This window comes from Macrobrachium nipponense, chromosome 18 (assembly GCF_015104395.2).
Source record: "Macrobrachium nipponense isolate FS-2020 chromosome 18, ASM1510439v2, whole genome shotgun sequence".
In the NCBI taxonomy this organism is placed as follows: domain Eukaryota; kingdom Metazoa; phylum Arthropoda; class Malacostraca; order Decapoda; family Palaemonidae; genus Macrobrachium; species Macrobrachium nipponense.
This window is the reverse complement of record NC_087211.1, coordinates 86,466,186-86,478,685: the sequence shown is the minus strand read 5'-3', so window position 1 is coordinate 86,478,685 and position 12,500 is coordinate 86,466,186. Positions and strand designations below refer to the sequence as shown.

Genomic DNA, 12,500 nt, shown 5'->3' with positions numbered 1-12,500 from the left:
TGGTGCTTTCTACGACCAAAATGTTATAACGCAAACAATAATTATTTAAATTTATCATATTCTTTATCATATTCTTTGGAAGCTCAAATTTCAAGTCAATGGCCCCTTTGGGCTTCAAGGAAGAACAGGGTTCATCATCTAAATAATCATACAAGAGCACCATAGTTACTTTAATATGTCACAGTGTGTTTTTTATTTATGACCGGAAACTTTTACGACGAGTTTAACATGTTTTAAAATGATCAACTTTGATAAATTTCTAAATAATTTTTCAGTGGTCAGCAACCCAATCACCCTTTAATGGTCAATGAAATCTTGTTTTAGATCTCGCCATCATATGATCAAATATTCAAACAGTTTGGAAACGGTCTCATTAATGATATAGTCAACCACTACCAGGTGTTTAAAATATAATCAACTAATATAGTAGATTCACATCAACCGTGCATCTGATATCTAGGCCAGTCCCTTACGACGCTCCTGCCTGATTGGCTGTTGATAAGCCAATCACAGGGCTGGAAACTCTCAGTCTCTCTCAAGATTTCACATAGGATGTACATTCCACCTCTTCTGAAGGATACGTCTTTCAAAAGTATCCCTCAGGCGAGGTGGAGCATACATTCAGCCTATGTGAACTCTCGAGAAAGAGACAGAGTTCCCAGCAGTGATTGGCTTATCAAGCCAATCAGGAGCGTCCTAAGGGACTGGCCTAGACATCAGAAGCACGGTTGATGTGAATCTACTATAGTAAATGTTTTTACTTAGTATGAGACGGACAAAAAACATCATTCATTTTTTCCATTCTTTAGCATAGTCGTGTACAATAACATTTATATTCTCACTTTCGTAAGATTCAGCAGTTTTAGAAAAAATTCAGTCTTTTGCTCATACAGTCAACCACTATCAGGCGTTTTCAATAAGCCTTTCAGATAGCTAATTACAGGTTGTAATTGTTTTTAATAACAGTAGTTTGAGAAGAACATGAAACATCAATAGTCCTTTTTAATCTGAGTTGACGATTGAGATAAACGTAGTCAATCTCACTTTCAGGCAATCGATCTCGTCAAGACAGCCATTTTCAATTTCACTTCATTAGACGTTTATTTATTTATTTTTTCATTTTCCTCCTCGCTCTCAGAAGGTCGAAATTCCTTATGATTTATTAGAAGTTTTCAACCTTATCCACAGACGGCTTAACGGCGAGAGTCGCCGACCGCGACTTGTCCGCTCGCTAAGAAACCATACACGCGCGCACGAGGGCGTAACCTGACCTACTGACGACGCGCAGGAGGGTGACCACAACTGTTGTTGAGGGATTATAAACATGGCAAGAAAAAATTGAACAGAAAGTGACGAAGGGAAAAATAATTAAGAACCTGTAAAAAAACAAATTGAAACAAAAATTGATGAAAGTTCCGTACGAGGCTTTAAACAACTCTAGCTTAAAAAAAAAAAAAAAAAAAAATCTTCGTACCTTTTTACGATGCAGAAAAAAGGACTGAAGTGATAAAAAAAACATACCTATTAAACAGGAAAAATCACTGGACTGAAAATATACAGAATGGGCAGGGAATTCTAAAGAAAGATCTATAGTTATTCCTACTTAATATTAAGGGGCGGGAAGGGGAGAGGGAGGAACTTCACATTTTCACCAAATATGATAAAAAAAAGGCTAGATTGACTTAAAAATTTACTTTAAAAAACTGACGATACCTACTCACGTGTGCAGACGGGTTGAAGGAGGAACATGGAAGAAATAAAGGAAACAAATTAAAAACGATGAAAATGTGGACAAAATCCAGTATATTTTCAGATGCAAATATTCCAGTACTATATATGTAACTTAAGAATATATTTTTCTTACTTTAAAGATTTGTTCATATGCAAAAAAATACCTATTGATTTACATTGGAATACAAATACACTGTCATAAAAATTACTAAGTAGTTCGACGCTTGCATTTATTAAAAAAATATTCGGATAATGGTCAGAATAAAATATTAGATAAAGATCATAGGATAAGCTTATATAAAAAAAAAACATGAAAACAACAGTGAAAACAATCAATCAATTGCTTAAAAATAATTACATAAATGACAATAAAATTGAATAAAAAACAAGTTAACATATTATTATAAATAAATTGTTTACTGAAAGCAGAGCTAGCTGCAAGTTCAACAATATCATTTAATAGTTTTCTTACTTCCATGTTGCTAAAGACCTTAAAGAAAGGAAATCATGAAATATATTTTGATGGTTTATATTTTCTAGAAGTTAAAAGGTCAAGACTAATCTATCTTGCGGTTTTTGTAGGATAAAATGTTGAAGAAGATCTCTGTTAGACTTTTTTTCTTTTATAAAATTAATATGTCGAACAGATTCTTCTGTTAATAACTATTACAAAAAGCTTAACTTTAAACAACTTGATGGAGAGAGAGAGAGAGAGAGAGAGAGAGAGAGAGAGAGAGAGAGAGAGAGAGAGAGAGAGAGAGAGAGAGCTTCACAGAACACGAGACTTTGATTAACTTGACGTTTTCTACCTCACCTGGAAGAGAGAGAGAGAGAGAGAGAGAGAGAGAGAGAGAGAGAGAGAGAGAGAGAGATTCCTCTCCGATCTCACAAATTCATCCATTATTCATTTCAACAGTATCAATGACCCGTAATAAATCTCTCTGGCAGAGCGCTATGAGGCTTTGCTGCTACTCGATTAAATATTAATTTATTCTAACCGCCCGGCTTTATATATATATATATATATATTATATATATATATATATATATATATATATATATATATATATATAATATATATATATATATACATATATACATATATATTATATATATATGTATATATATATATATATATATATATATATATATATATATATATATATTAGTTAACAGTTTTGGTTATAGAATTTTTGCTCTATAGCTTACTGATGTATCAACACTGTTGTCAAAAGAGGATAAAAAATTAAAAAGATGTTAGGTGGAGTTAATGAGCGAGTAAAGGAATTGTGTGAATTAATATATACATAATATCATAATATATATATATATATATATATATATATATATATATATATATATATATATATATATATATATATATATAAATATATATGTGTGTGTGTATAGAAGTAATCAACGCATGAGCACATGTTTCACTGAAATAAATTTGGCGCTCACATTAGGATTGAACCGTCTCAAATGAAAGGCCAGGGCGCTACCAACTGACACACTCTTACACACACACACACACACACACACACACACACACACACACACACACACATATAGTATATAACAATTGAAACACCAGCAGGGAAGCGCCATCTACATATCAGTAAGACGAAGGCCAAAACCCGGAACAGCATTTTGTACAACTTTATTGGGACATGTTTCGAGTAGTATATCACTCGTTATTAACCTACAAAATTAACATGAATGACATTATAGTTCTTGCAATCAAATTCACAATAAAAAAATGACATGAATAAAAATGATAAGAGTACGTTAAAAGATCGAAACTACTTAAAAAAAAATTAAAATAAAAAAAATGGCTAAATGAAACAATTGAGTAGATAAAATAAAATTAGGCAGAATGCAAATTTAAGTCACAAAAACGGATGGTACAAAAGAACAGTAAATATACTAAGTCGATATACAAACCAGCAGGATGCAGACTAAAAACTCAAAAGTGAGGTAACAGCTACATTTCTAGCCAAGGAAGGCTTTATCTTAACAGAATATAAAACTTCTAAAATTTCGAGGTCTGTAGCAAACTGGGCAGAGGTTAAAATATAAAAATCATAGATATGTAAAGGGTGACTAGACTCCTCGCCGTGTTCCCTAATTTCACTATAACTAGGTCTTGTAAGATAATTGCCTGTACGAAATGACCTACCAAGGTGTTCAAACCATCTCATCCAAGCTGATCTGGTAGTTTCTCCAACGTAAGTGGCATCACAACCGCTGCACTGCCATTTATAGATCAGATTGGACCGAAGGCTTGTTGGTTTAGGGTCTTTAATTTTAAAGAAATTTCCTAATTTATTTTGTAAAGTAAAATATATTTTGATATCTAGCTGAGGGTAACCAATGGACAAAATAGAAATTAATTGCTTTTTTAGATCGTAACTATGAGTTCCAGTAAAAGTTAAAGGTAGATAAATAACAGGTTTCTTTACGTTACGGTAGTTTCAGGTTGTTTGTTTACATATAATTTTGAAAGTTGTTTACTAATGTATGTATTCACGTAATTCAACGGATAGCCATTGTTTTTTAAGAGTGACCTTAGAAATTCCAATTCTTCGTGTAAATTCAAAGAGCTAGAACAAATTTTATATGCTCTGGTAACTAGCGTAAATATTAAAATGATCTTTTATTTCAAAGGTGTAGCTGAATGAAATTTAGACATAAGACCTGTGAAAGTAGGCTTTCTAAAGACTGAAGTGTGAAATTTATTATTAAGACTTTTTACTTGAATATCTAGAAAAGCAAGTGTATGATTATCTTCGACTAAAGATGTAAATTCTATATTAATATGCTTACTATTAAGGTACTCTAAAAAATGAGGAATATGGTCACGACTCTTAAAAATTAAGAAAGTATCATCAACATACCTCCTGTACAATAAGGGCTTAAAATCTAAAGGGCAATCGTCTAACCATTTCTTCCCCATAAAACACATAAAAGCATTAGCCAGAGATGGTCCTATACTGGATCCCATACTTACACCATCAATTTGCTTATATAACAAACTGTTAAACAAAAAATAACATTCTTTGGGAGCTAGGATTGAAAGTTCCTTTAACTGAGACCTGTTGAACCCGTTGACGGTATCATTATTATTTTTAAACAGCTCATTTAGACAGATGTCAATCGTCTCATCCAGTGGAATCTGAGTGAACAGAGACGTCACATCAAATGATGCCATAACACAATTATCAAAATTACAGTTTCTTAGGCAGTTGATAAAATGAAAGGAGTCATTTAAATGGCAGTGCAGCGGTTGTGATGCCACTTACGTTGGAAAAACTGCCAGATCAGCTTGGATGAGATGGTTTGAACATCTTGGTAGGTCATTTCGTACAGGCAATTATCTTACAAGACCTAGTTATAGCGCAATTAGGGAACACAGCGAGGAGTCTGGTCACCCTTTACATATCGATGATTTTTCTATTTTAACCTCTGCCCAGTTTGCTACAGACCTCGACATTTTAGAAGTTTTGTATTCTGTTAAGATAAAGCCTTCCTTGGCTAGAAATGTAGCTGTTACCTCAATTTTGTGTTTTTAGTCTGCATCCTGGGTTTGTATATCGACTTAATATATTTACTGTTCTTTTGTACCATCCGTTTTTGTGACTTAAATTTGCATTCTGCCTAATTTTATTTTATCTACTCAATTGTTTCGTTTAGCCATTTTTTTAATTTAAATTTTTTTTTTAAGTATTAGGTATCTTTTAACGTACTCGTATAATTTTTATACATGTCATTTTATTATTGTGAATTTGATTGCAAGAGCTATAATGTCATTCATTTTAATTTTGTAGGTTGATAACGAGTGATAGTACTACTCGAAACATGTCCAATAAAGTTGTACAAAATGCTGTTCCGGGTTTAGGCCTAGGTGTCCTTACTGATATATATATATATAGATATATATATATATATATATATATATATATAATATATATATATATATAAATGTAAGCAAGCAAACCACTCGTACATACACATCATTTAATGAGAATCAAAACGGTCATTAATATTTTTCTAATTTTACAAGCTTAAAAATCAAAGAAAAATCCAAGAATGGCTATAAAAAAAAAACGTTTACTACGCTCCACTCCTCACACGAAAGACAAGCCCTAAAGCATTTATAACTACTAAGTTACTGTAACGCGAAGTTGGATACAGTTACAGCTGATCCACCCACGTCGTATCTGTTACTTCCTTAAGGGGTTGGGTCCTAGTTTTTTTTTTTTTTCTTTTCCACCGTTTTTCCCCTTCGAGTCGGTGCGAGGTAAGGGTATTGGGTTGCCAGTCCCAAAGATTTTTTTTACTATATCTACATAAAAAAAACCTTTGAAGATAATGTTGTCCTGTAATAAACAAGCAGCCTAGTTGTGTAGTAATTCAAGAAGAGGCCATATGGATTACTGTTTCAAAGTTTTCACAGTATGTGGCCTTAATAGAACATTCTTCTCTGTCATCTAGTGAGGTTAATTCCAAAACACTTATGGATTTATTTCCTTTCATCTCCTGTGACTACATACTTAAATCAGCTCATATTTTGGAGATAAGGCTAAGTAAATCAAACAATAATTAATTAACTAGATGCAACTGCAAGGAAAAATAATTCAATTTGACAAAACCCAGGATCACCTAGACAAAAAAAAGTAGATATGACTACTTTTGGTCACGCAATCACTGACAGTGTTTAACGGATTAGCTTTATATACACAACATAAAAGCTTACTACATAAATAGCAGAGAGAGAGAGAGAGAGAGAGAGAGAGAGAGAGAGAGAGAGAGAGAGAAACGCCAATAAACAGCACCCACACATGAGAACATGGACAGTTGGGGAAACATAAATATAAGAGAACCATCAAAGAAAGTTTTAAGCAAGGAGAGAGAGAGAGAGAGAGAGAGAGAGAGAGAGAGAGAGAGAGAGAGAGCTCATAAGACCTATCAAAACACGCCCACACGCATTCATACTAACAGCTGGGGGAAGCAATTACAAGAGAAACAATAAAGAAAGCTTAAAGCAGTGATCAAAAGAGAGAGAGAGAGAGAGAGAGAGAGAGAGAGAGAGAGAGAAGAGTCAAAACACCTAACAAAGCAAGCCTACACTCGTTAATACTAACAGTGGGGAATGCAATTATAAAAGAACCGGAAATGATCAAACGAGAGAGAGAGAGAGATTAACAGATAAAAGAAATAAAAGGAGAAGGCTTCGAGGGTCGATCAAAGCATAAAACCCATAAAGTACATTTAGAACGCATAAAGACAAATAATGAGCGATAAGGAGCCTCCCCTAATCTCGTTAGACATCACCTGACTGGAATATAAGGGAGAGAGAGAGAGAGGGGGAGAGAGAGAGAGAGAGATAGAGAGAGAGAGAGAGAGAGAGAGAGAGACTTTCTTTCTTTCTTGGGAAGAAGGGGACAGGAAAAAAAAAATGTGAACTTTATATTTTTTTTGGAGTAAAAAAAAATAGTTTTCGGTCTTAACAGAACTCCCAGTATAAAATAAATTGAAATTAATATGTAAATATACAAATACATATATATAAAACTTCCTTTACTTTTTGGGTAAACGGTCTACCATTTAGAAAACGATGTGGCCCAAATGTATAAAAATATAAATACAACGCGAACATGAAATATGTTATTTACAATTCAAACTGCATAGAATTCATATAAATATTCCAGCACACCCGGTCACCGTGTATTATATTATATATATCATATATATATATATATATATATATATATATATATATGTGTGTGTGTGTGTGTGTGTGTGTGTGTGTGTGCACGCGCGTGTATGTATGTGTATATATATACCTATATGTGTGTGTATGTGCATATATATTTTATATAATTAATTCAAGTTATACCGAAAACACTTGACAATGATCTTGACATAATCACATTCTAACTGCTATATCATGGATAAATCCCATTTGCACACACACACACACACACACATATATATATATATATATATATATATATATATATATATATATATATATATGAAATTGTCACACTCTAGTCACCTCTGGCAACCGAACCGCCACGCGTATCAAACTTGTTCACGGCGAAAGAAACACAACACGACCGAACAGTATCAAATGACATATAAATCCGAAGCAACCCCCTTCTTTCCACCCTTCTGAACCTTTATCGTTTACTGCCAAATTCCTTAACATAAGGCGACATTAAGCAGATGAACTTTCATGCTGCCCCAGGAGGGGATGACAGCTTTACGTACCCATCTGGGCACGATGTAGTATATATTTCTGGTTCTATTAGGAGTTTATGTACAGGGGAGTTCCTAATCTTACCTGTACTACTAAACAAGAGTCATATTCCTAATCTTACCTGGAGTACGGAACAAGAGTCATAAATTATTCATATGCAGAGCATACACTTCATACTCTGAAAGTTACAATGGTTTTACTCAACACACACATTTTATATATTTTATAATATATATATATATATATATATATATATATATATATATATATATATATATATAAATGGTGTAATGTAAATGGATGGTATAATTCTCATGGCTGCGTTATTTTTTCTTGAGAGAGAGAGAGAGAGAGAGAGAGAGAGAGAGTGCCCTTTGTTTACCATAATTCCTTTCTTAAATACTCCACTTGAGTTTGCTTTATCCGAAGGTTCTCTACAATGGGGGTTCCTTCCTATAGTCTGGTGGCCACCCTTCAAAAGCCAAGGCACTGAAATCTGACAGGGCGATAAAAAACACACAAAGAAAAAGTGTCTCCCCCACAGGAATCCCTTGATGTCCAGCTGTCAGATTTACCAATAGCTCCTTTTTTGTCTTTCTCATGTGAATTGGATTTTACCGACAAAACGTTGAACTAAACGGCTGTGCATATATATATATATATATATATATATATATATATATATATATATATATATAATATGAATTATTATCAAATCACCGTAATTCATATACATTCATCGAGCTACATATGTCCTTTAATATCCAATTCGCTCTACCTCGGAATTAATACATTTTCATATATGTTAACCGAAGAGGGACTTTTTAGCTCGTAATAATTTCGTCCTCTCGTGGGTTCGAACCAGCGCCCGGCAGAGAGCTGAAGAGAAATCAGGGCTCCGCTGACATATATGATGAAAGGTGTCTTTAAAATATCTCAATCCTAGTAGCCAATTTAACGACGGGGTGTCTGATGAACCCCCAATCTTCTGTCCGTCATAGAGGTGATAACAATTTTGGCAAATAGGTGGCCGCGCTGAAATGACGATGGGATCTGAGATTTTCTCGAAGCCAGATATCAAAAGGTAAGTCACATGTACGGATTGCGTCCGGGCGAAGTCCTCCACAAATTTCGGCTTATGGCCGAATTTAGCGTTTGTGAAATGATAGAGAGGACCTTGATGAAACATCTGATTTTCTTATTTACTTATTATAATTTCAACGAGGAGGTCAGTGGAATGAGCAACAGAATGCCCTAATCTAACTCAGAAAACCCAACTAAAGAAAGGGCGCAGGAAAGAGTGGGATAGCTTAACCACCGAGATATGGTAAAACGTAATACTTACAAGAAGGATGATTATCAGCTGGGGAAAACAGAGGCATGAAGAGAATTCAAAGCATAGCGGTAAATGCGGGAAATGGGACCCATTAAAAATAAATAAAAAATAAAAGGAGCCAAATAAGGAACAACATATTATGTTCAGCTTTCAAGTCCTTTCTTATTAGTGAAAATGAGCCACTGGAAAGACCGACCGCAGTCAATAAAATTTCTACTTAAGCCTTCTCTTGGTTTCTTGGGAGGGCATGAAGAGAGAGAGAGAGAGAGAGAATTCAACAACTGAAAAATAACTAAGCTTTAATATGAACCATCACTATATTAGCTAGCAACTTCAAGCTTGTACGGCAATAAAATAAAATAAAGTACTTGACAATAAAAGAAACATATGGAAACAGAAAACTTATCAACAATACTCTATTTTCGTAAAAAAAAAATCAAACGTCCTTCACACAGCAAAGAAAATCTCCCTTATTTTGATAAAAAAAAAAGTAATAACTATTTCTCTTCTATGAAAAAACCTTGTTTTTCTTCCTTTTAACCAGTACAACAGAGAAAGAAACTTATTTTAATAACTGGCCTCCTCTATTTTTTTTTTTTTATTCCAATAACTTTTGTACATCCAAGCTTCCTCGCCCCTTACTCATAACAAGGGTAGAAGGTCCCTTACCCCTCCCTACCCCTGACTCACCAATCACCACACCCCCCCCCCTTCCCTTCACTCCCCTCCCCCCCTCCCCCCCTCCCTCGCTCTTGGCATCTGGAAACCTATTGTTGGAGACAAAGTCCTCTGGTTCTTCCAGAGCTCCGTTACAACTTCAGCAATAAACTATACTTGTTCTCCACTGCGCCAAGGCCAGTTTTTTCAGTTTTTGTTTTTATTCTCCAGCACCCCCCCCCCCCGCCCCCCCCCCCCCCCCCCCCCCCCCCCCCCCCCCCGTTTTTTTATTATTACTTACTACTGCCCCACCCCCCTAACACCCCACCCCCTCCCCTAACCCCTACCCCTCAACCCCCCACCCTATCCAAACACGTTGACAACGCTAAATTTACTTTTTCCAATATTGCGGAGGAGATAAATATCGTGGACTTTATTTTCCTCTCTATTTCCTTATTCAAAATGACTCCTTTATCATCATCCGTGTGATTCCTTCCAATATCTTCCTCACCAAAGGAGCGTTCACATCGCTATCAACTGTCTTGACTCTTGCTTGGAAGGCAATTTCTCTTAAGACAGGCAGTGCTTCCTTTTCATAAGGTATACGTGAAGTGCAAATCGACGACCGGAAAATAGTAATGCATTCATAAAATGTGAAGAGTCAACTTTTCTGTAAAGTATTTCTCGATCCCATATATGATAATCCTCATTATTATATTATTATTATTATTATTATTATTATTATTATTATTATAAATGTAAAGAGCCTCCGTTTCAATAAAGTATTTCTGGGTCATATAAATGATAATCCTCAATATTGTTATTATTATTATTATTATTATTATTATTATTATTATTATTATTATTATTAAATAAATGTAAAGGAGCCTCCGTTTCAATAAAGTATTTCTGGGTCATATAAAATGATAATCCTCAATATTGTTATTATTATATTATTATTATTATTATTATTATTATTATTAAATGTAAAGAGCCTCCGTTTCAATAAAGTATTCTGGGTCATATAAATGATAATCCTCAATATTGTTATTATTTATTATTATTATTATTATTATTATATTATTACTATTATTATTAAATGGATAAAGAACCCCCGTTTCAATAAAGTATTTCTGGTCTATAAATGATAATCCTCATTATTATTATTATTATTATTATTATTATTATTATTTGTTTTTTTTTTTTTTTTTTTTTTTTTTTTTTTTTTTTTTGCTCTATCACAGTCCTCCAATTCGACTGGGTGGTATTTATAGGGTGAGTTCCGGGTTGCATCCTGCCTCCTTAGGAGTCCATCACTCTTCTTACTATGTGTGCCGTTTCTAGATCACACTCTTTCTGCATGAGTCCTGGAGCTACTTCAGCGTCTAGTTTTTCCAGATTCCTTTTCAGGGATCTTGGGATCGTGCCTAGTGCTCCTATGATTATGGGTACGATTTCCACTGGCATATCCCATATCCTTCTTATTTCTATTTTCAGATCTTGATACTTATCCATTTTTTCCCTCTCTTTCTCTTCAACTCTGGTGTCCCATGGTATTGCGACATCAATGAGTGATACTTTCTTCTTGACTTTGTCAATCAACGTCACGTCTGGTCTGTTTGCACGTATCACCCTATCCGTCCTGATACCATAGTCCCCAGAGGATCTTTGCCTGATCGTTTTTCTATCACTCCCTCAGGTTGGTGTTCGTACCACTTATCACTGCAAGGTAGCTGATGTTTCTTGCACAGGCTCCAGTGGAGGGCTTTTGCCACTGAATCATGCCTCTTTTTGTACTGGTTCTGTGCAAGTGCCGGGCATTCGCTTGCTATGTGGTTTATGGTTTCATTTTTCGTATTGCACTTCCTACATATGGGAGAGATGTTATTTCCGTCTATCGTTCTTTGAACATATCTGGTTCTTAGGGCCTGATCTTGTGCCGCTGTTATCATTCCTTCAGTTTCCTTCTTTAGCTCTCCCCTCTGTAGCCATTGCCAATTGTCATCGCTGGCTAGTTCTTTAGTCTGTCTCATGTATTGTCCGTGCATTGGTTTGTTGTGCCAGTCCTCTGTTCTGTCTGTCATTCTCCTGTCTCTGTATATTTCTGGGTCTTCGTCTACTTTTATTAGTCCTTCTTCCCATGTACTCTTTAGCCACTCGTCTTCACTGGTTTTCAGATATTGCCCCAGTGCTCTGTTCTCGATGTATACGCAGTCCTCTATACTTAGTAGTCCTCTCCCTCCTTCCTTTCGTGTTATGTATAGTCTGTCCGTATTTGCTCTTGGGTGTAGTGCTTTGTGTATTGTCATATGTTTCCTGTTTTCTGATCTATGCTGCGGAGTTCTGCCTTCGTCCATTCCACTATTCCTGCGCTGTATCTGATTACTGGCACTGCCCATGTGTTTATGGCTTTTATCATATTTCCACCATTGAGTTTTGACTTGAGTATCGCCTTGAGTCTGTGCATATATTCTTTCCTGATCGTGTCCTTCATCTCTTGGTGTTTTATAT

General features: G+C 34.9%; 2 protein-coding genes across 2 annotated transcripts in view; one reads left to right on the top strand and one right to left on the bottom strand.

Moving 5' to 3' along the window:
* LOC135196701 (uncharacterized) overlaps positions 1-12,500 on the bottom strand; it is a 750,202-nt gene that overhangs the window by 605,670 nt on the left and 132,032 nt on the right. The window lies entirely within an intron of this gene.
* Positions 9,037-12,500, top strand: part of LOC135196700 (uncharacterized) — an 82,290-nt gene continuing 78,826 nt past the window's right edge. The window contains exon 1 of the mRNA XM_064223532.1: positions 9,037-9,080. Coding sequence (XP_064079602.1) covers positions 9,037-9,080 — 44 coding nt within the window. The remainder of the gene's footprint in view (positions 9,081-12,500) is intronic.